Genomic DNA, 26,420 nt, shown 5'->3' with positions numbered 1-26,420 from the left:
GTGATTTTTTTTTACTTGTGATGTCTTTGGTTTTGGGTATCACATTAATACTGGCCTCTTAGAATGACTTCTCAAATGGTCTGTCCCCTTCTATTTTTAAAAGAATTTGTGAGGGGCGCCTGGGTGGCGCAGTCGGTTAAGCGTCCGACTTCAGCCAGGTCACGATCTCGCGGCCCGTGAGTTCAAGCCCCGCGTCGGGCTCTGGGCTGACTGCTCAGAGCCTGGAGCCTGTTTCCGATTCTGTGTCTCCCTCTCTCTCTGCCCCTCCCCCGTTCATGCTCTGTCTCTCTCTGTCCCAAAAATAAATAAATGTTGAAAAAAAAAATTAAAAAAAAAAAGAATTTGTGAGAATTAGTATTAATTCTTCTTTAAATGTTTGGTAAAGTCCATTGGTAAAACTGTCTAGGTCTGGGCTTTTCTTTTTCTATAGTTTTTAAAACTATTGCAATTACCTTATTCATTATAGGTCTATTTAGATTCTGTATTTATTCTTGAATCCATTTCAGTAGTTTTTCTTTCTAGAAAATTGTCCATTTCATCCAGTTTATCTAATTTATTGGCATAAGGTTGTCCATAGCAGTCCTTTGTAATCCTTTGTATTTCTCTAAGGTTGGTAGTGATGTCTCCTTTTCCATTTCTGATTCTAGTAATGAGGCTTCTAAAGATATGTCAATTTTGTTGATCTTTTCAAAGAACCAGCTTCTGGTTTCATTAGTTTTTCTATTGTTTTCCTATTGTCTAACTTATTCATTTCCACTCCAGTCTTTGTTATTCTCTACCTTCTACTTGTTTATGTTATTTTTCTCTTAACTAAGTTGGAAGTTCAGATTACTGATTTGAGATGTTTTTCTTCTTTCTTAATGTAGGTGTTTACAGATATAAATTTCCCTCTAGGTACTACTTTAGCTGTATCTCTTATGTTTTGGTATATTGTGTCTTCATTTTTATTCATTTCGAAGTATGTTCTGATTTTTCTTTTTTTTTTTTTTTTAAATTTTATTTTTTCAACGTTTATTTATTTTTGAGACAGAGAGAGACAGAGCATGAACGGGGGAGGGTCACAGAGAGAGGGAGCTACAGAATCTGAAACAGGCTCCAGGCTCTGAGCCATCAGCCCAGAGCCCGACGCGGGGCTCGAACTCACGGACCGCGAGATCGTGACCTGGCTGAAGTCGGACGCTCAACCGACTGCGCCACCCAGGCGCCCCTGATTTTTCTTTTGATTTATTTTTTGACCTATTGGTTGTTTAAGGGTGTATTTATTTTCCATATATTTGTGCATATCCCAATTTTTTCTGTTATTAATTTGTAATTTTATTACATTATGATCACAGAAGATACTCTGCATTATTTTATATTTTGAAATTTACTGAAGTTTGTTTTATGACCTAGTATATGTCTATCCTAGAAAATATTCTGTGGGTACTTACGAAGAATGTATATTCTGCTGCTGTTGAGAGGAGTGTTTTATAGATGTCTGTTAGGTCTAGTTGGCTTACAATGTTTTAATTTTTTAAATTTCCTTATCTTCTGTCTAGTTGTTCTAAGTACAATTCATTTTTATGAAGTTCAAGAATACCCAACTATATCAATAATTGCATTGTATATAAATGGTCTAAATCAGAGGTCAGGGAACGTTTTTTAAAGTGCCAGTAGTGAATATTTTAGGCTAACAGGTCATACAATCTTGGACACAACTACTCAACTCTGCTGTTGTCACAGGAACACATGGGCCATATTTAAACAAAGGACATGATTGTGTTCAAATTAAACTTTATTTGCAAAACAGGCAGTCAGCTCACAGATTGTAGTTTGCTCACCCCTGGTGTAAACATACCAATTAAAAGATGAAGAATGTCAGATTGGATAAAAATCAAGACCCAACTACCTGCTTTCTATTTTTAAAATAACACTTAAATATGAAGACATAGATAGGTTGAAAATAAAAGGAATTGGAAAAGGTACACTAAACAAATGCTAATAAAAAGAAAGCTGGAGTGGCTATATTAATATCAAAATACAAAAATATGAATTCAAAGGGATACATGCACCCCAATGTTTATAGCAGCATTATCTATACAAAATTAATAAAGATACAAATTAATAATGTCAAGAATGAAAATAGAGGCATCACTACAGATCCTACAGACATTTAAAAAGATGATTAAGGACTATTATGAACTATATGGACTATGGACTATAAGGACTATATGCCCATGACTTTGACAGCTTAGATGAGATGGATAAATTCCTTGAAAGGCACAAACCAACAAAGCTCCCTCAAGAAGAAATAGATAATTTGAATAGTCCTATACCCATTGAATTTGTCATTTAAAATCTTCTAACAGAAAACTCCACTAAGGAAGTCTGCCAACCATTTAAAGACAATACCAGTTTTATACAAACTCTTCCAGAAAGAAGAGGGCATACTTCCCAGCTCACTTTATGAGATCATATTTACCCTGATACCAATACTAGACAAAAAATATGATAAAAAATTATGAACCAATATTATTCATGAAAATAGATGCAGAAATCCTCAACAAAATATTAGCAAGGTGAATTTAGTAAAATTTGAAAAGGGTAATAGACCATAAGCAAATCAGGTTTCTCCTAGGTTCAATATTGTAAATTCAATTAATTTACCATATCAACAGATTAAGTGAAAAGATTGAACATACATTTATGATTTTAAAAAAAGCTCTCAGGAAACTAGGAATCATAGGGAAGTTTCTCAACCTGATAAAGGGTATATACAAAAATTAAATCACAGCTCATATCATATTTAATGATGGAAAACTGAATGCTGGGACACGTGGGTGGCTCAGTTGGTTGAGCATCCTTTGGCTCAGGCCATGATCTCGTGGTCTGTGAGTTCATGCCCTGCGTCAGGCTCTGTGCTGACAGCTCGGAGCCTGGAGCCTGCTTCGGATTCTGTGTCTCCCTCTCTCTCTGCCCCTCCCTCACTCATGCTCTGTCTCTCTCTCTCTCTGTCAAAAATAAATAAACATTGGGGCGCCTGGGTGGCGCAGTCGGTTAAGCGTCCGACTTCAGCCAGGTCACGATCTCGCAGTCCGTGAGTTCGAGCCCCGCGTCGGGCTCTGGGCTGATGGCTCAGAGCCTGGAGCCTGTTTCTGATTCTGTGTCTCCCTCTCTCTCTGCCCCTCCCCCGTTCATGCTCTATCTCTCTCTGTCCCAAAAATAAATAAACATTGAAAAAAAAAATTAAAAATAAATAAATAAATAAATAAACATTAAAAAACTGAATGCTTTCCTTCTAAGGGCAGGAACAAGTCAAGGTTTTCTATTCTCAGTCTTGTTCAACATCATTCTAGAAGTCCTAGCCAGTGCAATAAGGCAAGCAAAAGAATGGAAAAAAGACATGGAGTGAAAAAGAAGAAATAAAACCACCTGTATTTGCAGATTACATGATTGTCTACATAGAAAATCCAAAAGAATCTACAGAAAAGTTACTGAAATTAGTGAGTTTTAGCAAGTTACAGAATACAAAGTCAAATTTTCAAAAGTTGACTATATTTCTGTTATACTAGCAATGACATTGAAGAACAGGCAATAGCAATCAATAGGAATAGAAACCAAAATAGTTAACTCTGCTAAGGTGATTTTTTTAACATTTATTTTTGAGAGAAAGATACAGAATGTGAGTGGGGGAGGGGCAGAGAGAGAGGGAGACACAGAACCTGAAGCAGGCTCCAGTCTCTGAGCTGTTAGCACAGAGACTGACAAGGGGCTCGAACCCACGAACCGTGAGATCATGACCCGAACCAAAGTCGGATGCCCAACCAACGGAGCCACCCAGGTGCCCCAATACTAAGATGATATTGACTGGAAAGGAACACAGGTGTTAGAAGTGTTCTATATCATGATCTGGGTAATGGTTATATGGGTTAAACATCTAAAAACTCAATAAGCTGCTTGTTTAAGATGAACATGCTTCATTCAGTTTATTTTATCGGTGCTATACCTCAAAACTTTTTTTTTTTTAATTCAGTCTAACAAACATGAATGAAAACTATCTCATATCATGTGTTATATGCCACCTGATATAATATTCTGCCCATGGTGATACCCAAGAAATATTGACTGACTAAATGAAACGATTTGGAAACTCTCTTTTACTTTGCTTGAAATAAAACCACAGTTAGTTTATACAGCACTGTATCTTTCAGTTAACTCAGTCATTAAAGTGAGGCAGATAAACATTGGATTTGGATTGAGGCAGATGAACAGCAGGACTTTTTCAGGCTATTCAGGAACATCATGGCAATAATTTCAAGAAATGTAAGCAATGCTACTGAATGCATTATAGGGTGCTGAAAGAATTGGTGAGTTTATAGATTTAAAAATATAAAAAATCTGGGTTGCCTTGGTTGGTTAAGTTGGTTAAGTTTCTGACTCTTGATATCAGCTCAGGTCATGATCTCACAGTTCATGAGATCGAGCCCTGTATTGGACTCTGCACTATGCAGAGCCTGCTTGGGATTCTCTCTCTCCCTCCCTCTCTCTGCCCCTTCCCCTCTTGTATTCTCTCTCTCTCTGAAAAAAAATAAACATTTTTTATAATTTTAAAAATGTAAAAAATCTATATACAGAACCTGGGACAGTCTTCAAATTGTAAATAAAATTAATTTTCCTCAACAGGAAAATCTCCCCAGAAGAGAGCTTGGAATAGAATAATAAAATGTAATCACAGAGAATGTTGCATTTTTGCCTCCTTCTTAGGGAACTTCTCAGGTGATCCATGTGAGACACTGCTTCTGCTGTATGAGTTTGAAGTTAAAGCCAAAATGAATGATCCATTACTTGACAGTTTCCTGGAATCACTGTGGGAACTGCCTCATTTGGAAAGTAAAACATTTGAAACAATTGCCTGTAAGTGCTATATTTATGTTTTTGGTAGGCTGGTACCTACCCATTTAGATTGTAATACTTTTTATTCCAGTCTCTATTCTTCATTCTTTGCCCTTAGATGGGAAATAATAATAATGTTTCTCCTTCTCTAATGGCATTCTTGAACTGTCATGTATTACAATCATTTATGCATTTATCTTTTTATTTATATGAGACTATAAACTCCTTAAGGTCATGAAAAATAAGTGCTTGTATTTGTTGTACTTATAAACCTGAGTGAAGTGCATTAATCATAATCAATGCTCATTCTAGGTGTGGAATTGAATTATATAACTACACAGTAGAGGGAGCTTAACCTTCAGAAAGTTAGTTTTACTCAGGTAGCTAGAAGTGACAGTCAGCTGCTTCACTAATCAAAGGTAATGCAATCTCAGCAATTTATTAAAGTGTACAAAGAGGAGCACCAGGCTGACTCAGTTGGTAGAGCATGTGACTCTGGATCTTGGGATTGTAGGTTCAAGCCCCATGTTGGGTGTAGAGATTACTTAAAAATATAATCTTTCCCCAAAAAAAGTATACAAAGAAATACTGGTAATATTTTTTTAACACAATTACCACTCTCAAATTTTTGGTTGGGCTCTAAGTAAGTAGTCGTTGGGGTCTCAGAGCCTGTATGGGAATATGCTGCAGGAAATAACCTAATTATTTTCCCTTTTTTCTCTCTCACCCTCCTTGGGAGCCTATGTGTGGTTAATAAAGGTATTAGATAGCCCCAGGTGCACAAAGGTCACATTTGCCTTTCCTTATCTTGCAAGACAAAATTCTAGAGACATGGAGCCTGTGGTGTATACTTTGTAGACATGTGATGGTGACCACTTCTCCTTGTATAATGGATCTCCAATTACAGAGGCCTGGTAAATGCATTTGGAAGTTACGAGGTTTGTCATCCCCGACACTCACTCTCATGTCAAGTGATTCCTGTTTATAGTATCAGACCAAAGCAATATATTGTATAAATCTGTTTTTGATTATTGCTCTTTTACTGGTATGCTTTTTGTTTCCATCTTGGTGTGCCCCTCCTTGACTCTGGTTCATAAGATTATTGCTTTACCTGTATGACTATGTGTAGGGTCACAGAAACAGTAGGTTCTCTTGATGTTTGCTGAATAAAAGACAATCCTGATAACCCTACCATATTACTTTGCCCAGAAACTATACACTTTCTCTGAAAGCCACCATGGACTCATCATTTCATTAAATTAATTTTTGTGGGTTTTTTTTTGTTGTTGTTGGTTGATTGGTTTGTGTTCATCTGTTTCAGGCTAGCTTCATTAGAAAAATCAAGTTGTAGCCTGGGATGAAAATGGTGATGGATGAGACTATGGTGTTCACAGCCTTTTTTCTTTCCCTCCTATAGTGTTAGCAGTGGAAAAGCCTGCACACTATCCTTCCATTGCTCTGAAGGCCTTGAATAGGGCTTTATTGCTCTACAAAAAGAAACAATCAATTGATGCTGTGAAATACAGGTTAGTAAATGTAGCTCAACACTGAAGCCAAGCTTTTCGATAGTCAAAAGAGCTATATAAGTCATCAATCATACTCAACTGGTCCAATTTAAAAGTTGATCAGGGGCACTCCTGTAAACTCTTGAACTAAAAAGCCCTCAGAACAGCTTCATATTTAGAGTTGTATTATAGGCCAAGAATTAGTTATGTCACAGAGTCTGGTTTTCCCAAAAGGGAAAAAAAGGGAGAAAGTTGCTTCTTTGTTGTGAGACTATATATATGATAAAATTATTGAATACCTTTCAGAGATTAATATAACAAACACCAGTGTATCCACCACCCAAATTTAACAAATATTGACATTTTGCTAGTTTTGCCCCAGACGTTTATTTTTCCTAAGCACCTTTCTTTAAGGACCAATAAGTGCTGTACATCATAATACAAAATATTATTTATTACATATTTTATGTTTTCTGTACCTAGACGTGGAGGAAAATGATGCTATGTGAGTTTTCTGCGGAAAACTTTATTACAGACTTTCTTTTCTGAGACATGAGAAACAGTTCTCCTGGAATTATTCACAGGTTAAATCCTAATTTCCTTGCCCATTTGAGGATATAAAGAGATGCTTTAAAGTGCCTATAGATTGAACCAGCTCATAAAATATAATAAACAGCCACTACTCCTTGATGCAGGAAACTAAAAAAAGGTGAAAGAAACCATAGGCATAATAAAAAGGAGGATTGGTCAGCCCCTTTTATAGCTTCAAAAATCTGTCTTCTGAGGTTGGAGGCCAGATAAAAATGAGGGAAGAACAGAAGTGTTTTGAAGCTCGTAGTCTGGGATGAGATCCAGATTTTACTTATCTTAGCCACGAAGCCAATGATTCATTTCCTTATGGGATGAGTTTTCTCTTTTTGATTTCAGCAAATGTGTGCGAAACTTGATTAACCTCTTGGTGCCAGATGGGGTGCCAAGTACAGAACTCTGTCCCCCAGAAGAAATTTGGGGTTATTTTGAAGATGCTCTGAGCTTTATTAGCCACACCGTAAGTCGAACAGTGATATTAAGCTATCAGCTAATTTTAAAGAACTGTCTTTTGTGTTAGAAATTACACAGAATTAATGCTTTCTGGTATGAATTTTAGGGTAAATAAATTCATATTACAATATACTTAAACATTATAAAATTTCCCTTGGTTTATGAAATGTAAATAGTTAAAAGTAGAAAATTTCTGATACAAGTATACTATGGATTAAGTAAGAATAACAGTACCACCTGGTATTTTAAATTATTTGTGTTTTCAAAACCTGGTAGAATTGTTACTTCCCAGTGAGGTACTAAGCCTTTGAAAAACATTGTTATTCCTTCCATTTCTCAGAGGCAGGTAATAGAGAAGGAGGAACACTGAGGACCTGTATTTTAGTCCCTCCTCTGTTGATTTTTTTCTTTTCAGCACAGGTTTATTCAATGATTTTTAAATTAGCTTTATTGAGGTGTGATTTACATATCACAAAATGCACCCTTTACATGTGTACCATTCAGTGATTATAGTAAATTTATAGTGTTATGCAACTGTCACCACAATCCAGTTATAGAATATTTCTATTACCACAAAGTTCCTTCTTACCTATTTGCAGTCAATCCCTGTTCCTACCTGCAGGCCCAGGCGACCACTGATCTGCTTTCTATCTCTGTAGATTTTCTCTTTCTGGACCCTTGATATGAATGAGACCATGCAATACGTGATCTCTTGTGTGTGGCTTCTTTCAATTTAGCATAATATTTTTGAGGCCGCTGCATGTTGAAGCATGTATCAGTATTTTAATCCTTCCTATTGCTGAATAAATAGAATATTATATTCTACTTAATGGGATATGTCACATTTCTTTTTGCACTCACTCAATAGCTGGTAGACATTTGAGTTGGTTCCACTTTTTAGCTATTATGAATAATACTGCTGTGACATTTGTGTACAAGTCTTTATGTGGACATATGTTTTCAGTTCTCTTGAATACATGAATTTCTGGGTCATATGGTAACTTCATGTTTAACTTTTGGAGGAGCTACAATCTGTTTTCCAAAGTGGTTGCACTATTTTACATTCCTACCAGCAGTGTATGAGGGTTCTAATTTCCCCACATCCTCATCAACACTTGTTACTGTCCATCTTCTTTGTTAAAACCATTTTAGTAGGTGTGTGGTGGCAGCGTGTTGTGATTTTGATTCACATTTCCTTGATGGTTAATGGTGTTGATATTTTTTTAATGTGTTTATTGATCATTTGTCTACCTTCTTTGGAAAAATGTCTATGGTTATTTTCCCATTTTTTTTCAACGTTTATTTATTTTTGGGACAGAGAGAGACAGAGCATGAACGGGGGAGGGGCAGAAAGAGAGGGAGACACAGAATCGGAAACAGGCTCCAGGCTCCGAGCCGTCAGCCCAGAGCCTGACGCGGGGCTCGAACTCACGGACCGCGAGATCGTGACCTGGCTGAAGTCGGATGCTTAACCGACTGCGCCACCCAGGCGCCCCGGTTATTTTCCCATTTTAAAAATTGGGTTCTTGTTGAGTTGTAAGAATTATTTATATATTATAGGTATAAATCCTTTATCAAACATACAGTTTGTAAATGTTTTCTCCCAATCTTTGGCTTGTCTTTTCATTTTCTTAATGACATCATTTGAAAAGCAAAAGTTCTAAGTTTTTATGAAGTCTAATTTATCAGTTTTTTATTTTATGGTTCATATTTTGGCCATGATAAGAAATCTTTGCCTGTCTCAAATTTACAAAGATTTTCTCCTGTGTTTTCTTGTAGAAGTTTTTATGCTTTTATCTCTTAAATACATGTTTATGATCCATTTTGAGTTTTCAGTTTTGTTGATGGTGTAAGGTAAGTCTTTTATTTGTTTGACTTTCCATATGGATATCCTTCCTATGCTGTTTGACTTCAGTTTTCTCATTTGTAAAATGGAAATAATACCTTCTCTGATTCCCACACTGAGGTTTTTTTTTTTTTAATTTTTTTTTAACGTTTATTTATTTTTGAGACAGAGAGAGACAGAGCATGAACAGGGGAGGGGCAGAGAGAGAGGGAGACACAGAATCTGAAACAGGCTCCAGGCTCTGAGCAGTCAGCACAGAGCCTGACGCGGGGCTCAAACTCACGGACCGCGAGATCGTGACCCGGGCCGAAGTCGGACGCTTAACCGACTGAGCCACCCAGGCGCCCCCACACTGAGGTTTTAAGGATCAGTTGAAATAATAATATGTGTTGTAAACCTTATATAAACAGCTCATACACATGTAAGGTGGTATTATTATAAGGGAGCTATGAAATATTAAGGTTAAACGACTTGCTTAAAGTCACTCAGAAAGTCATTATTTGAGTCCATGTTAATAACTGAGGATCCTGACCCTGCTTTAGGCTCAGTTACCTCTTCATATAAAAATATCTGCAATCCACAGCAGATGGCAGAACAATATAGTAGGGTGACAACCTGGTACAAACCAGCATCGACTTCAAAAACCTAGAATTCTCCTGGAGCTATGTAATTATGGCCTGTGTGAATTTAAGTTTTAAAAAAAACTTTAGCATTGAACATTTTGGATGTGTATATTTTTTTACTTTCTTTTGGGAAGAAGAGAAAATTCTATTTCTAAGCCATGAGCCTCATCTGGACCTTCAGATGTGTTTGCCATAGTAATACAAACTAAAATTAAATTTTACTGTAAATCCAAATTGATCCATTTCCATAGTCTCTATATAAGGCCGAAACTACTCTGAGCATTTTTGTGCCACATATATTCTGTCTCTTACTGTTCCATCTCTCTGGCTCTTGGGTTTCCTGATGGAGAGCTTAATGTTTTTTCTACTTTTTTGATAAGTCTCCCATCCATTATTGCTCATCCCCTGAAACATGATGGGAAGGTATACTTTCTTATACAGAGATTATTTTAGTAATATCCTTGGCTCTTTATAGAGTATATGTTGCTTTTTCCTTTCAATTGGATGTGTTGTGTATCTCCTTTGTTTTAAATGCTTGAGAGAAAATTCTGCCCTTGTTTGACTTTTCTAATGACCAGGCACTCATTCATTATTTATTGAGCAGATAACCTTTATCAAATGCCTCCATACTTGGCAAAATGGCTATGGCACAGATATAAAACCTCATGTCTCACAGTATCATGCTTTATATTTTACAAAGCATTCTTACCTCCATTATTTCATACGATCCCCTCCTTCCCCCCCGCCCAGCAATTCTGTGAAGTAGAGAGTGCTGTATTATTAACCTTGACAATGAGGAAATTTTTAAGATTTAAAAAAGTCAAGTTACCACATTGGTCATATAGTGGTGAGCATAGCTGCCTTCCAAAAAGTCAAGTTACCAATTTGCCTAAGGTCATATGGTTAATGAATGAGAGGACTAGAACTCAGATCATCTGACCTCAGTTCCAGGGCTCTTTCCACCAGAACACACATCTTCCTTACCTGCTCTTACTAGGATTCAGTTCAAAGGAAAAGGCTCAAGTTGGTATTCAGAAGCTAGTGCCAATGAAAAACCAGGTTGGATGACTTTTATGCTTAAGCAGGCAAGATTATATACAGTAGGTTGATGTTCTAGATTATTTTTAAGAGAAAATGGATTGCTCTGGTTGTTTTTCTAAGTTAAAATTTTATTTTGAAATGACTGTAGATTCACTTGCAGTCATAAGAATTAAATATAAGAGATCTTAGATATGCTTTTCCCAGTTTCCCCCAGTGGTAAAATCTTATAAACAGTATCACAACCAGGATGTCAACATTATTACAGTCAAGACACAGAACTTTTCCATCACAGGGATACCTCATGTTGCCCTTTTATAGCGTCCACCCAATTCTTTCCCACCCCAGCCCCTCCTTAGTTCCTGGCAACCATGAAGCTATTATCGATTTCTATAATTTTGTCATTTCCATAATGTTCTATCAATTGAATCTTACAGTATATAATTTTTGAGATTAGGAATCATATAGTATATAACCTTTTGAGATTAGCTTTTTGTCAGCAGAATTCTCTGGAAATTCTTCAAGTTTCAAGTTGTTGGTTATATCAGTATTTCATTTCTTTTTTTGCTAAGTAGTATTCCATGGTATGGATGTAGCAGAGTTCGCTTAACCATTCACCTATTGAAGGACATCTGCGCTGTTTCCAGTTTGGGGCTATTACAAATAAAGCTGCTGTCAACATTTGTGTACAGGTTTTTGTGTGAGCATGAGTCTTCATTTTTTTGGAATAGTACCTAAGAAGGCAATTGCAGGCTCATATGGTAATTGCATGTTTAGATTTTAAAGAAACTACCAAACTGTTTTCCAGAGTGTCTGTAACATTTTACATTCTTGCCAGAAATGTGTGAATAATATGGAATCTCTACATCCTTGTCAGTATTTGGTGTTGTCACTTTTGTTTTATTTTAGCCATTCTGATAGGTGTGTCACAATATCTTACTGTGTTTTTAATTTGCATTTCCCTAATTGCTAATGATGCTGACCATCTTTTCATGTGCTTATTTGCTATCTGTATCTTCTCTGGTGAAATGCCTGTTCATGCCTTTTGTCCATTTTGTAATTGGATTGTTTTGCTTGTTTACTGTTCAGTTTTGAGAATTCTTTTTTAAAATGTTTATGTATTTATCTTTGAAAGGGGGGAGAGAGAGAGAGCAAGTACGTGAATGGGGGAGCAGCAGAGATTAATGTTTATGTGTTATACCTGTTTCCGTCTTTTTACTTTCAGCCTGCCTGCAATTGTATATATTTTTTAATGTTTTATTTATTCTTAAGAGAGAGAGAGAGACAGATCATGAGCGGGTGACGGGCAGAGCGAGAGAGGAACACAGAATCTGAAGCAGGCTCCAGACTCTGAGCTGTCAGCACAGAGCCCGATGCAGGGCTCGAATCCACAAGCCATGAGATCATGACCTGAGCTGAAGTCAGATGCCCAACCAACTGAGCCACCCAAGTGCCCCTAAAATTGTATATTTGAGGTGAATTTCTTGTAGACTGCATATAGACGGCACATTTTTTAGTCCACTTTGCTAATTTTAAAAAATTTTTTTAATGTTTATTTTTGAGAGAGAGAGACAGAGCACGAGTGGGGAAGGGGCAGAGAGAGGAGACACAGAATCCGAAACAGGCTCCAGGCTCTGAGCTGACAGCACAGAGCCCCATGTGGGACTTGAACTCATAAGCCATGAGATCATGACCTGAACCAAAGTTGGATGCTCCACCGACTGAGCCACCCAGGTGCCCCAACTAATCTCTGTCTTTTAATCAGTATGTTTAGATCACTAATCTGTTAGGGTGTAAGTCTGCCACTTCATTTTTTTGTTTTTTGTTTTGTTTGTTTTGTTCTCTCTGTTTTTCATTTCTCTTTTCTCTTTCCTGCCTTCCTGTGAATTACTTGAACATTTTTTAGAATTCCATGTTGCATCATCTGTAGTATTATTAACTGTATTTCTTTGTACAGCTTCTTTTTTAGTGGTTGCTCTAGGTATTACAGAGTGCATACGTGTGTGTGTGTGTGTGTGTGTGTGTAAAACTTATTACTGTCTAGTTCTGTCATCATGTGACCAGTTCAAGTGAAGTATAGAAACCTTACTTCTCTTTACCTTCCCCCACTTATAATTGTCCTAAATTTTCCTGTACCTACATTTAGAACTACATCAGTGTTATAATTTTTACTTAATCCTTCAACCATAATTTAGAAAACTTGGGATGCCTGGGTGAGTCAGTTGGTCAAGCATCCAACTCTTGATTTTGGCTCAGGTCATGATCTTGCAGTTTGTGAGACCAAGCCCCAAATTGGGCTCTGCACTGTCAGTGCAGATCATGACCTGAGCTTAGGAGAAGCTTGGGTTTCTCTCTCTGCCTCTCCACTGCCCATTTGTGCCTTCTCTCTCTCTCAAAGCAAATAAATAAACATTTAAAAAATATAAATAAAATAATTGAGAAAACTCAAAAGAAGGAATTGTATTTTATTGTATTTACATATATAAAAATGCAGGCTTACCATTTTCTTTCTTCCTTTTTGATGTTGCAGGGTACCTTTTCTATCATTTCTTTTGTTTAGAGAGCTTCCTTTAGACATTTTTTTAGAGAAGCTCCGTTGATAAATTCTCATAGTTTCTCTTTATCTGATAATGTCTCTATCCCCCCTTCATTCCCAAAAGATGTTTTTGTTGGTTATAGCATTCCAGGTTGATGATCCTTTTCATTCAGTACTTCAAAAATACTGTGCCACTCCTCTCAGGCCTCCAAGGCTTCTGGTGAGAAATCTGCTAATCTTCAACTTGTTTTCTCCCTATAAATAAAGTGTTATTTTTCTTTGACCTCCTTCAACATTTTTCCTTTGTCTTTGGTTTCAGAAGCTGGACTGTGATGTCTCTTGGGTAGATTTCTTTGGGTTTGTATTGTTTGGGGTTCACTCTGCTTTGTGAATCTGTAGGTTTATATCTTTGCCAAATTTGGTAAGTTTTCAGATATAATTTCTTTGAGTACTTTTCAGCCCCCACCCTCTTTCTCCTTTTTCTGGGACTCCAATGAAAGGAAGGTTAGAACCTTTGTTATTGTTCCACTAGTCCCTGGTGGCTTTATTCTATTATTTTTTGCCTATTTCTCTCTGTTGTTCAGAATCAGTAATTTCTGTTGTTCTGGCTTTGAGTTCACTGATCTTTCCTCTGCCTCCTCCATTCTGCTGTTGAACCTATTAGTGGAGGTTTTTGTTTCAGCTATAATATTTTTCAGTTCTAAGATTTCCATATGATCTTTATATCTTCTGTTTTTTTTTTCTGAGACTTTCCATTTTTTTCTATGAAGTATGTACATTACTGAAGCATTTTATGATTTTTTAAGTTTTAATTTATATTTTTTAATTTTTTAATGTTTATTTTTGAGAGAGAGAGTGAGACAGAGTTTGAGCAGGGGAGGGGCAGAGAGAGAAGGAGACACAGAATCTGAAGCAGGCTCTGAGCTGTCAGCACAGAGCCCACCATGGGGCTCTAACCCACAAACTGTAAGATCATGACCTGAGCTGAAGTCGGATGCTTAACCACCTGAGCCACCCAGGCACCCCAGTTTTAATTTAAGTTGCAGTTAGTTAACATACAGTATAATATTAGTTTCAGGTGTACAATTCAGTGATTCAACACTTCAGTACAATATCCAGTGATCATCATAACAAGTGCATTCCTTAATCCCCATCACCTATTTAACCTATCCCCCTCCCTCCCCTCTGGTAACTGTCAGTTCTCTATAGTTAAGAATCTCTTTCCTGGAGCACCTGGGGGGGGGGGGGCTCAGTCAGTTAAGCATCTGACTCTTGATTTCACCTGAGGTCATAATCTTACAGTTCATGAGTTCAAAGCCCTGAATCAGGCTCCACGCTGACAGTGCAGAGCATGCTTGGGATTCTCTCTCTCTGTCCCTCCACTTGTTCTCTCTCTTTCTCTCTCTTTTAAAAATAAATAAACTGTAAAAAAAAAAAGACTCTGAAAAAAAAACAAGGAGAACAGATTCTTTGAAAAAAAAAAAAAGAATCTTTCCTGTTTGCCTCTCGTTTTTCCCCCTATGATTGATTGTTTCTTAAATTCCACACATGAATGAAATTGTATGGCATTTGTCTTTTCTGACTGACTTATTTCACTTAGCATAATACTCTCTAGCTTTATCCACATCGTTGCAAATGGCAAGATTTAATTTTTTTGATGTTTTTATTTATTTTTGAGACCGCACGAGCTAGGGAGGGACAGAGAGAGGGGGAGACAGGAACCCAAGTGGGCTCTGTGCTGACAGCAGAGAACCTGATGCAGGGCTTGAACCCACAAGCCATGAGATCATGACTTGAGCCGAAGTCAGATGCTTAGCCAGCTGAGCCACCCAGATGCCCCAAGATTTAATTCTTTTTGATGGCTGAGTAATATTCCATTGTATGTATATGTGTGTGTGTGTGTACACATATAAATATATATATATATATGTGCACACACCCCCTCTTCTTTATCCATTCATCAGTCATTGGACATTTGGGCTCTTTCTATAATTTGGCTATTGTATATAATGCTGCTATAAACATCAGGGTGCACGTATCCCTTCGAGTTAGTATTTTTGTGTTCTTTGGGTAAATACCTAGTACTGTAATTGCTGGATCATAGGATAGTTCTATTTTTAACTTTTTGAGGAACCTCCATACTGTTTTCCAGACTGTCTGTACCAGTTTGCATTTCCATAAACAGAGCATGAGGGTTCCTCCCCATTCTCCATAGACTCACCAACACCTATTATTTCTTGTGTTGTTGATTTTAGCCAATCTTACAGGTGTGAAGTGGCATCTCATTGTAGTTTTGATATGTATTTCCCTGATGATGAGTGATGTTGAGCATTTTTCATGTGTCTGTTGGCCATCTGTGTGTCTTTGGGAAAATGTCTCTTCATGTCTTCTGTCCATTTTTGTATTGGCTTATTTGTTTTGAGGGTGTTGAGTTTTACAAGTTCTTTATATATTTTGGATACTAACCCTTTATTGGATATGTCATTTGCGAATATCTTCTCCCATTCTTTAGGTTGCCTTTTAGTTTTGTTTTGTTTCCTTCACTGTGCTATAGTGGTTACTTGAAAATCTTTGTCAGATATTGACATTTCTCTAACCTTGGTGCTAGCATCAGTTGATTTAATTCAGTTTTCAGTTCTTCCTGGCTCTTGGTCTAATGAGTGGTTTTTTTTATTGAAACCTGGACATTTTCATATTATGTTTCTGAAATTCTGGATCTCATTTAAACCTCTGTTTCAGCTGGATTTTTCTGACACTGCTGTGCCAGGGAAGAGAGTATGACCTTATTACTTATAGGTGAAAGTAGATGCTCAGGTTCCCCACTTGGCCTCCATTGATACTTAGGGTGGAGGATTCCTTGTTACTGCTGGGTGGAGATAGTATCCCACATGGTCTCCATTAACACCATGATAGAGGTGGCCTCATTATCTGCTGTGTGATGGTTAAAGTCCTGCCTCTTCATGAGTGTTTACAGACTTTGTTCCTCCTTTGTTCCACCTTCTCTGGGGGTGGAAATGTAGGTTCCACTGATATTTCAGGGGGTAGGTGAATGCCTTATTACCAGCCATTGGATATGAAAGTCTTATCTCCCTATCTGGCCTTCTGATACTATGCAGGGTGCCTCCTTACGCCCTCACAAGGGGAAAAATTTAGGCTCCCCAGTTAGCTTTTTCTGGAGTGGGTGGGGCTGGGATCACAGGCTTTTCTGTGATGTTCAGCTGTATTAGAGCCGTTAATGTCTAAAGGTTTTCTGTCTTGCATTGCTGCCCTTTTTCTGGTCCTTTGTCTATAGAGAACAGTCTTTTCTTGGGGCTTTGGTTTGTCTATGCCTGTTGGCATCTGTAGCACCAACTCTGAGCTTATATGAAGCAAATAAAAACCCAGGGAACTCACCACTGTATCATTCCTTGGCCCCAAGGTCTCTAGCCAATCTTTCTTCTCTCTACCTTTCAGTCTCCTTATGTTTATGAATAGTGTCTTTTTTGAGTCTTATGTTTATTTTATGTCTAGGGTTTTAGTTGTACTTAGAAGGAATAGGGATGAGTACATCTACTCCATCTCATAGAAGTGAAAGTTCCCTGGTTCATTTTTCTCACCATACAGAAACATAGATAATGAGGGGTGGGGAATCCAAACCCTCGTAGCTGACATCAGAGTCACAAAGAGTCACAAAGGCATGTTGCATAACCAGGAAGAAGCCCAGAAGAAATCAGCCTCTATTCTTTTACAAGGGAAACTAAGGTGGTCCAAACTACTGAGCTACATTTTCTAGGAGTTTGCTCCTCAGAGTATAGTCCATGGACCAGCAGCATCAGCATCCCCTGGGAGCTTATGAGTAGTGTAGAATCTCATACCCCATCCCAGACCAAATGAATCAGAATCTACATTTTAACAGTATCCCCATGAGACTTGTATGCACTTTAAAGATTGAGAAACACTGCTTACTCATTTGTCGGTATCATCTTAACATCTCACATTTGATCTTTTAGTTCAACTGAAAGAATTACTACTTCTGCCAATCATAAAATAGTTTATAAACAAGACTTGGGATCTAAAGGAAATGAAAGGTAAAGTTTCATTGTCTGATAGAATTTAGAAGTGAAATTAATGATCTTTGAAAAATGTTATTTATTCCATTAATTTGTAAACTGAGGCATTGAAAGATTAAATATCTAACACAAGCTCATACAACTATGTAACAGCAAAGCCGAGAATTGAACCCAGTGCACTTTCTTCATAGCACAATGGTCCTTGGGTTTTTCTTCATCTAAATCTTTCTTCTTCCAAGCTTCACATCTCCTTGAAACTGGAATTGAGGTTCAGGCAAATATATCTTTTTTTTTTTTTTAATTTTTTTTTCAACATTTTTTATTTTTATTTTTGGGACAGAGAGAGACAGAGCATGAACGGGGGAGGGGCAGAGAGAGAGGGAGACACAGAATCGGAAACAGGCTCCAGGCTCTGAGCCATCAGCCCAGAGCCCGACGCGGGGCTCGAACTCACGGGCCGCGAGATCGCGACCTGGCTGAAGTCGGATGCTTAACTGACTGCGCCACCCAGGCGCCCCCAGGCAAATATATCTTTGATTCAGGCTTTGATATTGTGTCTCTTCTGGATTTCTGTAGTTTGTTTCCTAAGTGGTCTGTAACTCTTTCTTCTCTTCTCCAGTTTTACCTGTTCATCTCTATTAAATATATCTCCCTAAAACACAAACTTTACTATATCAGTGCTTTTCCCCCAAATCTCTTTTTCCCTCTAGATTTCTAAAAGCTCTGCATTTTCTAAATCCTTACCCTCACTCTAAAGGCTACCTCTAATTTCATCCACCACCACCCCCCCCCCAAACAAGACAGTGTTTTCCCCCACACAAATGTAGGCAATATTCTCCTTATTATCAATCTTTACCTCTTCTCCCTCTTCCTCTTAGAACAAAGCAAGATCTTTCCTCAAGACATGTCTGTCACTAATTGTTTTTGTGGAGGTCTCATCTTCTCCCATTCCCTTTTTCTCAGCAGAAGAAGGAACTAAATTACCTGAATCCTTGCTTCCTTTGTACTTGTTACACACCATCTTCTTGCTGCTTCTCTTCACTTATAATCTGTGTCTTCTCTTAGTTATCAGTGTTGTCATGAACTAGCACTTTCTGAGCCAGTTTTTCCTTCCTTGGTAACTTCAGTTTATTATCCTAAGTGACTTTGGCATCCCTGTTATCAATTCATCTACTTCACAGTTTTTTGCCCTTCTTTAGCCTCTGTCTGTACCCCATATAAGGTCCACTTCCAAGATTGTTAACTCAAAGTTTTTCGAGTTACTATAATCTCTCTTACTTCTCCATACTTGTTCTTTGCTGTCACTTATACTTCAAATAACTCAACCCTTCCCATTCTCTTATAGTCCAGTCTAGCCACATTCCTTTTTTTTCCCTTTCCTTTTTTCTTTCTTTCTTTCTTTCTTTCTTTCTTTCTTTCTTTCTTTCTTTCATTTGGTTATACCTCCCGTTTAATTTTTTTCTAGCCTAATGACCCACCACTATCAGTTCTCCTGATACTAAGAAGCAGAATCACTAGAGAAAAGCACAGAACTAATACAAATTTATGTTGAGTTTTTTTTAACGTTTATTTATTTTTGAGGTAGAGACAGAGCATGAACGGGGGAAGGTCAGAGAGAGGGAGACATAGAATCCGAAACAGGCTCCAGGCTCCGAGCTGTCAGCACAGAGCCCGACGCGGGGCTCGAACTCACGGACCATGAGATCATGACCTGAGCCGAAGTCAGCCGCTCAACCGACTGAGCCACCCAGGAGCCCCTATGTTGAGTTTTAAATGGGTTCTTAACACTCCTCAGAAATCCTTGCACTCTTGTCAAGTTTTTTCCAAACTCAAGTAAAATGGCTGCTTCAGGTTTTTTCTGCCTTTCCTACTTCCATAAAAACTTAGAACTACTTCACAATGACCCCAGTAGATGGCCTCATTGTATCTTCCTAATTGAGAAGATCAAGGACATCAAGTGTGAGTTCCTCCATTGCCCCATGTCTCAAACATAATGTTTTGCCACTGTACCTCTTTACTCATCTTAACCTTTTCCTCAAAAGAAGAGAGATTCCTTCAACCTTAAACTGTTAGTTCAATCTCCTTATACTTCTTGAAGTACCTTAGTATCTCTCCATTATTTTCAATCTCTGTCTTTCTAAGTATCTTCCCTTTCTACTCTAAAAAAAGGCATAGGTCTCCAACAAAATGCCATGTTCCTGGATGGCTTAATAGGAATCAGTTTCCCTAAATTCAATCAAAATAAAAATCTTAATAAGATTTCTTAATAGGATTTTTTTAGTGAAACTTGATAAGTCTAAAATTCTTCCCCCAAAGGAAATAAGCCACAATAGCCAATACATCTTTGCAAAAGAACAAGGCAAGATTTGTCCTATCAAATATAAAAATTATAAAGTGTTATTAATTTTAAGAATATGGTATTAGTTTATGGCACCTGGGTGGCTCAGTGGTTAAGCATCTGACTTCAGCTCACATCATGATCTCATGGTTCAAGAGTTTGAGTCCCACACCGGGTGAGCTCAAGCTGTTCTTCAGGTGAGCACAAGCCCTGCTTCAGGTAAGCCCCACTTCTCTCTCCCTCTCTCTCTGCCCCTTACTCACTTGCGCCCTCTCTCTCTCTGTCAAAAAAAAAAGTATGGTTTTCGCTTAAATGAAATCATAAATAGTAATAGGAGAGGATAGAACCCAGAAAAAGACCACATACCTATGAGAATTTAGTATGCAATGAAGGAGGTATATTAAATCACTGAGAGGATGATCTATTTAAAACATGACATTAGGACAATTTAAAAAGTAAAGTTAAATCCTTACCTGTAAACTGAGAGGCATTGTAACATGGTGGTTGAGCACAGACTTTGGAGCCAGACTGCCCATCTTAAAATCTGGCTATACCATTTATTAGCTGTATGTGAGTTCTGTTACCTAACTCTCTGTGCCTCTGTCTCCTCATCTGTAATATTACAGTGTTGTCAGTAGTATTAAATAATACATGTAAAGTACTTAGGTGTCTAGCACATAATAAGTAGTATATAAGTGGTAAGTATTCACACTGTTTTTACCTCATACCATGTACCAAAATGACCACCAAAAGAAAGAATATCCAGATGGATTAAGAAACTAAACAAAATCAAAGCTATAAAGGTATTAGGAGAAATATAGGAAAGTACTTTTTTTTAACTATGGGGTGGAGAGGACCCATCCAGAAGTTGGTACAGAAAAAAAATAGATTCAGTTACATAAAATTAATAAATGACCCAAGATACCATAGAAAACTTTAAAATAAGCCACAGACTTGGATAAAATATTTGTAACATTTTTATTTTTATTTTTTTTAGTACAGTTGACACATAATATTGTTAGTTTCAGGCGTACAACTTAGTGATTTGACAAGTGTATACATTATGCTATGTTCAACACAAGTGTAGATACCATCTGTTCCATTATATCACTATTACAATATCATTGCCTGTATTCCTTATGCTGTGCTTTTTATTCCCGTGAATCATTCATTCCATAACTGGAAGCCTTTATCTCTCTCTCCCCTTGATCTATTTTGCCCAACACCCCACCTCCCTCCCCTCTGGCAATAATCAGTTAGTTCTCTGCATTTATAGGTCTGATTATGCTTTTTGTTTATTCATTTGTTTTTTGGGTTTTTTTTTTTTTGGATTCCACTTATGAGTAGAATCATATGGTGTTTGTCTTTTTCAGTCTGACTTATTTCACTTAGCATAATACCTTCCAGGTTCATCCATCCATGTTGTCTTAAGTGGCACAATCTCATCCTTTTTATTGCTATGTAATATTCCATTGTGTGTGTTTGTGTGTGTGTGTGTGTGTGTGCGTGTGTGTACCACATTTTCCTTACCCATTCATCTGTCAGACATTTAGGTTGCTTTATATTTGGCTATAATGATGCAGTAAAACAGGGGTGCATATATATTTTTTATATTTTGCTTTTTGTTTGTTTATTCATTTGTTTTTTGGGTTTTTTTTTTTTAGATTCCACTTATGAGTAGAATCATATGGTATTTGTCTTTTTCAGTCTGACTTATTTCACTTAGCATAGTACCTTCCAGGTTCATCCATCCATGTTGTCTCAAGTGGCACAATCTCATCCTTTTTATTGCTATGTAATATTCCATTGTGTGTGTGTGCGTGTGTGTACCACATTTTCCTTATCCATTCATCTGTCAGACATTTATGTTGCTTTATACTTGGCTATAATGCTGCAGTAAAACATAGGGGTGCATATATATATATTTTTTTTTAATTAGTATTCTTGTTTTCTTTGGGTAAAATACCCACATTGTGGAATTATTGGATCATATGGTATTTCTATTTTTAATTTTTTGAGGGATCTCTATACTGTTTTCCACAATGTCTGCACCAGTTTGCATTCCTACCAAGAGTGCATGAGGGTTCCTATTTTTTCACATCCTTGCCAACACTTGCTATAACTTGTCATTTTGATTTTAGCCATTCTAACTGGTATAAGGTGATATGGTTTTGATTTGCATTTCCCTGATGATTAGTAATGTTGAACATCTTTTCATGTGTCTGTTGGCCATCTGTATGTCTCCTTTTGAAAATGTCTACTCAGGTCCCTTTTTTTAATGTTTATTTATTCTTGAGAGGGGGGGAGACAAAGATCCAAAGTGGGCTCCGTGCTGATAGTAGAGAGCCCAATGCGGGGCTCGAACTCACAAACCATGAGCTCATGACCCAAGTCGAAGTCAGACACTTAACTTGTTGAGCCACCCAGGCACCCCCTCTGTCCACTTTTTAATTGGATTGTTGTTTTGGGGGGGTTGAGTTGTGTACGTTTTTAATATATTTTGGATATTAACACCTTATCAGATAAATGATTTGCAATATCCCCCCCCCCCATTCAGTAGGTTGTCTTTTTGTTTTGTTGATGGTTTTCTTTGCTGTGCAAAAGCTTTTTATTTATAAGTAGTCCCAATAGTTTATTTTTGCTTTTGTTTCCCTTGCCTTTGGAAACATCTAGAAAAATGTCGCTATGGCCAATGTCAGAGAAGGTAGTGCCTGTGTTCTCTTCTAGGATTTTTACGGTTTCAGGCTTACATTTAGATCTTTAATCCATTTTGAGTTTATTTTTGTGTATGGTGTTAAAAAGCGGTCCACTTTCATTCTTTTACATGTGACTGTCCAGTTTTCCCAGCACCATTTATTGAAAATGCTGTCTTTTCCCCATTGTATATTCTTACCTCCTTTGTCATAGATTAATTGACCATATAATCATGGGTCTATTTCTGGGGTCTCTCTTCTGCTCCATTGATCTATGGATCCATTTTTGAGTTAAAAATCAATAAGAAAAAGATTACCTACACTAGAAAAAACAGGCAAAAGCTGTGACCAGGTAAACTACAAAAGACATGCAATTGCCTAATAAAACACATGCAAAAGTTGTTCAACCACACAATTAATCAAGGAAATCTGTATAAACAAAAATACATTTCATTGATAAATCAGGTGAAAATGGAGAGATTTTTCTCTAAATTAGAGGGTGTGTTTGGGATAATGTTAAAAATATATAAGGTCAGAGGAGCACTCAATCTCTATTGAGAGGCCCCTGGCCTCTACTCTCATCTGTGCCACAGACACACTGTGTGGCCTTAAGCAGATGGCACTGCCTCTCTTGGCGTCAGTTTCTTTATCAGTAACAAAAGGTTTCTAGAGACTTCTACTTCTGGAAGATCTAAATCTATGAGAATCTAAATGGATATGTTCCCCAGAAAAACAGCCATATTGGTGAAAATTATAGGAAAAACAGCTATTTAAAGTCTTTGGAAATTTTTTTAAGAGCATATAGAAGATGAAGAAGGATCCATTCAAGAAAATCTACTAAATCTTGAAAAGAACCTTGAGAGTCCATAGTACTGGAGCCATGACCTACTCCCTCCCTGTCCTACCCCCAGCTCAGCATAATGCAAGCTCCACCCCAGGAAAGTGTGGCCAAGGAAACAATGCTCTCACTTCCCTCAGTCTCCCAGTCAAGGGATATGGTGTCCCACAAAGAACAGCAGGCTGCCAGGACTTACTATCCCACCTTCAGCTCCAAGCTGCAAAGGCTCAATTTTGAGCAAGTATGGCCAAAAGAATGAGGCTTCCCTTCCTTTACCAACCCCACTTGTGGGGCAAAGGACCTACCTTAGGCAAGTCAGACCACTGGGGCCCTTGCCTCAGCTAACTCTTAGGGCAGAGGTTCCACACCCAAAGAGGCAAGCCAAGAACACTAGAAACTACCACCCTACCCAGTAACCTCTAAAAGCAGGTGTATCACTCAGAAAAAAGGGGTCCACTGTCCCCCCTCAAAGCTCTGGAGCAGGGGCTTAGAGATTTTTCCCAAGGGGAAGGGCAATCTATGAGAACAGAGTCTGTGTCCTCTGAGAAGCAACATAAGAAGCTTCACATGTGAGGGAAACAGACTTTGCCATAAAAAGGAATTAATTATTGCCACATGCTACAACATGGATGGATTTGGAAAGCATTATGCTAAGTGAAATATGCTGGTTGTAAAGGAGTACATATACTGTGTGACTCCATTTATCTGAAATGTCCAGAATAGGCCAATCTATAAGAGAGAGAAATTAGATTACTGGTTGCCCAGAGATGTAGGGTGGGTATGGAGGGAAATGGAGAGTGACTGCTAATGGCACAGGGTTTCCTTTAAAGGGGATAAAAATTAATTGTGGTGATGATTACAGAACTCTGTGAATATACTAAAAACCACTGAATTGTATACTTTAAGTAGGTAAATTTTATGGTATGTGAATTATATCTCAATAAAACTGATGTACACAATTATCACTTCAGGAACACTGAGGAGAGCCTATAAATGCAGGCATTTGTGTTCCAGAACACCTACAGTTTTATTAGAGATATGCACGATGGCCGTATTTATTATGATGTTAAAGATAGAAAAAACTGGCTTCGATCATGAGCCCCAGAAAGTCCTAAGAGCAAACACCTCTATTTGCCATCAGTGACTTGTATTTCACATAGGCCAGTCCATGTCACTCTGGGGTGAGTAGCTGCACTGATGCATTACTTTACTGAAGATTAATGATTCTCCTGAGCAACACTGGACATGAGGGCAGCTAATACAAATGAAAATAAAACTCCTGCAGTGTTCCCTAACTCATTGAATGGCACCATCATTCTTCCAGTTGCCCAAGCCAGGCATCTAGGAATCATCCCCCATTTCTAATATATCACCAAGTCTTGTCAACTCTGCCTCCTAAATATCTCAAATTCATTCACCTCCCATATTCCACTGTCCCAAGCCTAGTTCAAGTTATCATCTTTTTTTTTTAACTTTTTAAAATGTTTATTTATTCTTGAGGGAGAGAGAGACAGAGTGTGAGCGGGGGAGGGGCAGAGAGAGGAGACACAGAATCCGAAGCAGGCTCCAGGCTCTGAGCTGTCAGCACAGAGCCCGACGCGGGGTTCGAACTCATGAGCCATGAGATCATGACCTGAGATGAAGTCGGACATTCAACCGCCTGAGCCACCCAGGAGCCCCACAAGTTATCATCTTTTACCTCAGCTACTGTAGGAAACTTTTAGCTGGTTTCCTTGCATCTCTTGCTTTCATTTATACCTTTCTCCATCCAGCAACCAGAATGATCTTTTAAATTTTCAAATATGTGACCTTGCTTAATCTGTGGTTTCCCATTGCTTTTAAAGACCGAAATTCTAGGGGTGCCTGGATGGCTCTGTTGGTTGAGCGTCAGCTCAGGTCATTATCTCATGGTCTGTGGGTTCAAGCCCTGTATTGGGCTCTGTGCTGACGGTTCAGAGCCTGGAGCCTGCTTCAGATTCTGTGTCTCCCTCCCTCTCTGCCCCTCCCCCACTCATGCTCTGTCTCTCTCTCTCAAAAATAAGGAAACATTTTTTAAAAATTTTAAAAACTGCTTCTTGACACACTTCTCTGAAAATTAGGGGTAGGTGTTGGTGAGATAATCGACAGAGGACAGCACCAAGGGAAGCCCCAGACAGGATAGAGGCTTTTCTCCTGCTTAGAGGAGACCAGGAATGAGTCCAACCAGGCCTCAGAGCTTTTTCAATTTATGTGTCCCTTCATGAAGTCGTCTTGCCTTATGTACAGCTGACAAACTTTTAAGATGCTCTCCTCCTACCTTCAAGGAATACAGGATTGTTCATGGAGGCTGTGGCTCCTTCTTCGCGTTAGCAGAGCACCCATTGTTTGCTTAATAATAACACTGATACAGTAACACTGATACAGTCAGTACTACAATGACTGTGACAGTGATAACTGTAAACCCACTGTTCTTGGATTTCAGGAAGACTACCCAGAATCAGAGACTCTCTGGCTGATGGTCAAGTCCTGGAATATTGGGATATATATGTACGGCGGAAAGAAGTATGTATCTGCAGAAAAATGGTGTGACCTTTCACTGCGTTTTCTTGACCACCTTGGCTCCCTCAAGAGAAACTATGAAACTCAGGTGAGGAGGGAGAGAGTAGGGGTGGATGATATGACTCGGAGAGCAGAGAGGCTATCTGGCACTCAGTAAAGACTCAGTCCTACCTTCCTTGGCTGGGAAAGAATCTTGATCATTGTTCCTCACAGTGGTTCCATAGAACAGCAAGAGTTAGGGGACTGTAAACAGTAATGTTTTAGAGTGGAAACCAGGAAGGGCGATGAACAGAGGAGAACTTAAGGATAGCAAATGGAATCTAAATAAGAAGAATGCCGAGACAAGGGCGCCTAGGTGGCTCAGTGGGTTGAGTGTCTGACTTTGGCTCAAGTCATGATCTCACCGGTTCGTGTGTTTAAGCCCCACATCAAGCTCTGTGCTGACAGCATGGAACCCACTTCGGATCCTCTGTCCCCTTCTCTCTCTGCCCCTCCCCCACTTG

At 38.2% G+C, this 26,420-nt stretch overlaps 1 protein-coding gene across 1 annotated transcript in view; it reads left to right on the top strand.

Moving 5' to 3' along the window:
* TEX11 (testis expressed 11) overlaps positions 1-26,420 on the top strand; it is a 243,368-nt gene that overhangs the window by 216,241 nt on the left and 707 nt on the right. Inside the window, exons 26-29 of the mRNA XM_043569958.1 lie at positions 4,744-4,893; positions 6,290-6,398; positions 7,305-7,425; positions 25,841-26,005. Coding sequence (XP_043425893.1) covers positions 4,744-4,893; positions 6,290-6,398; positions 7,305-7,425; positions 25,841-26,005 — 545 coding nt within the window. The remainder of the gene's footprint in view (positions 1-4,743; positions 4,894-6,289; positions 6,399-7,304; positions 7,426-25,840; positions 26,006-26,420) is intronic.

The sequence above is a fragment of the Prionailurus bengalensis genome, chromosome X (genome assembly GCF_016509475.1).
Source record: "Prionailurus bengalensis isolate Pbe53 chromosome X, Fcat_Pben_1.1_paternal_pri, whole genome shotgun sequence".
Classification (NCBI taxonomy): domain Eukaryota; kingdom Metazoa; phylum Chordata; class Mammalia; order Carnivora; family Felidae; genus Prionailurus; species Prionailurus bengalensis.
Note: the sequence above shows the minus strand (reverse complement) of the source record. Positions and strands in the feature narration are given on the sequence as shown.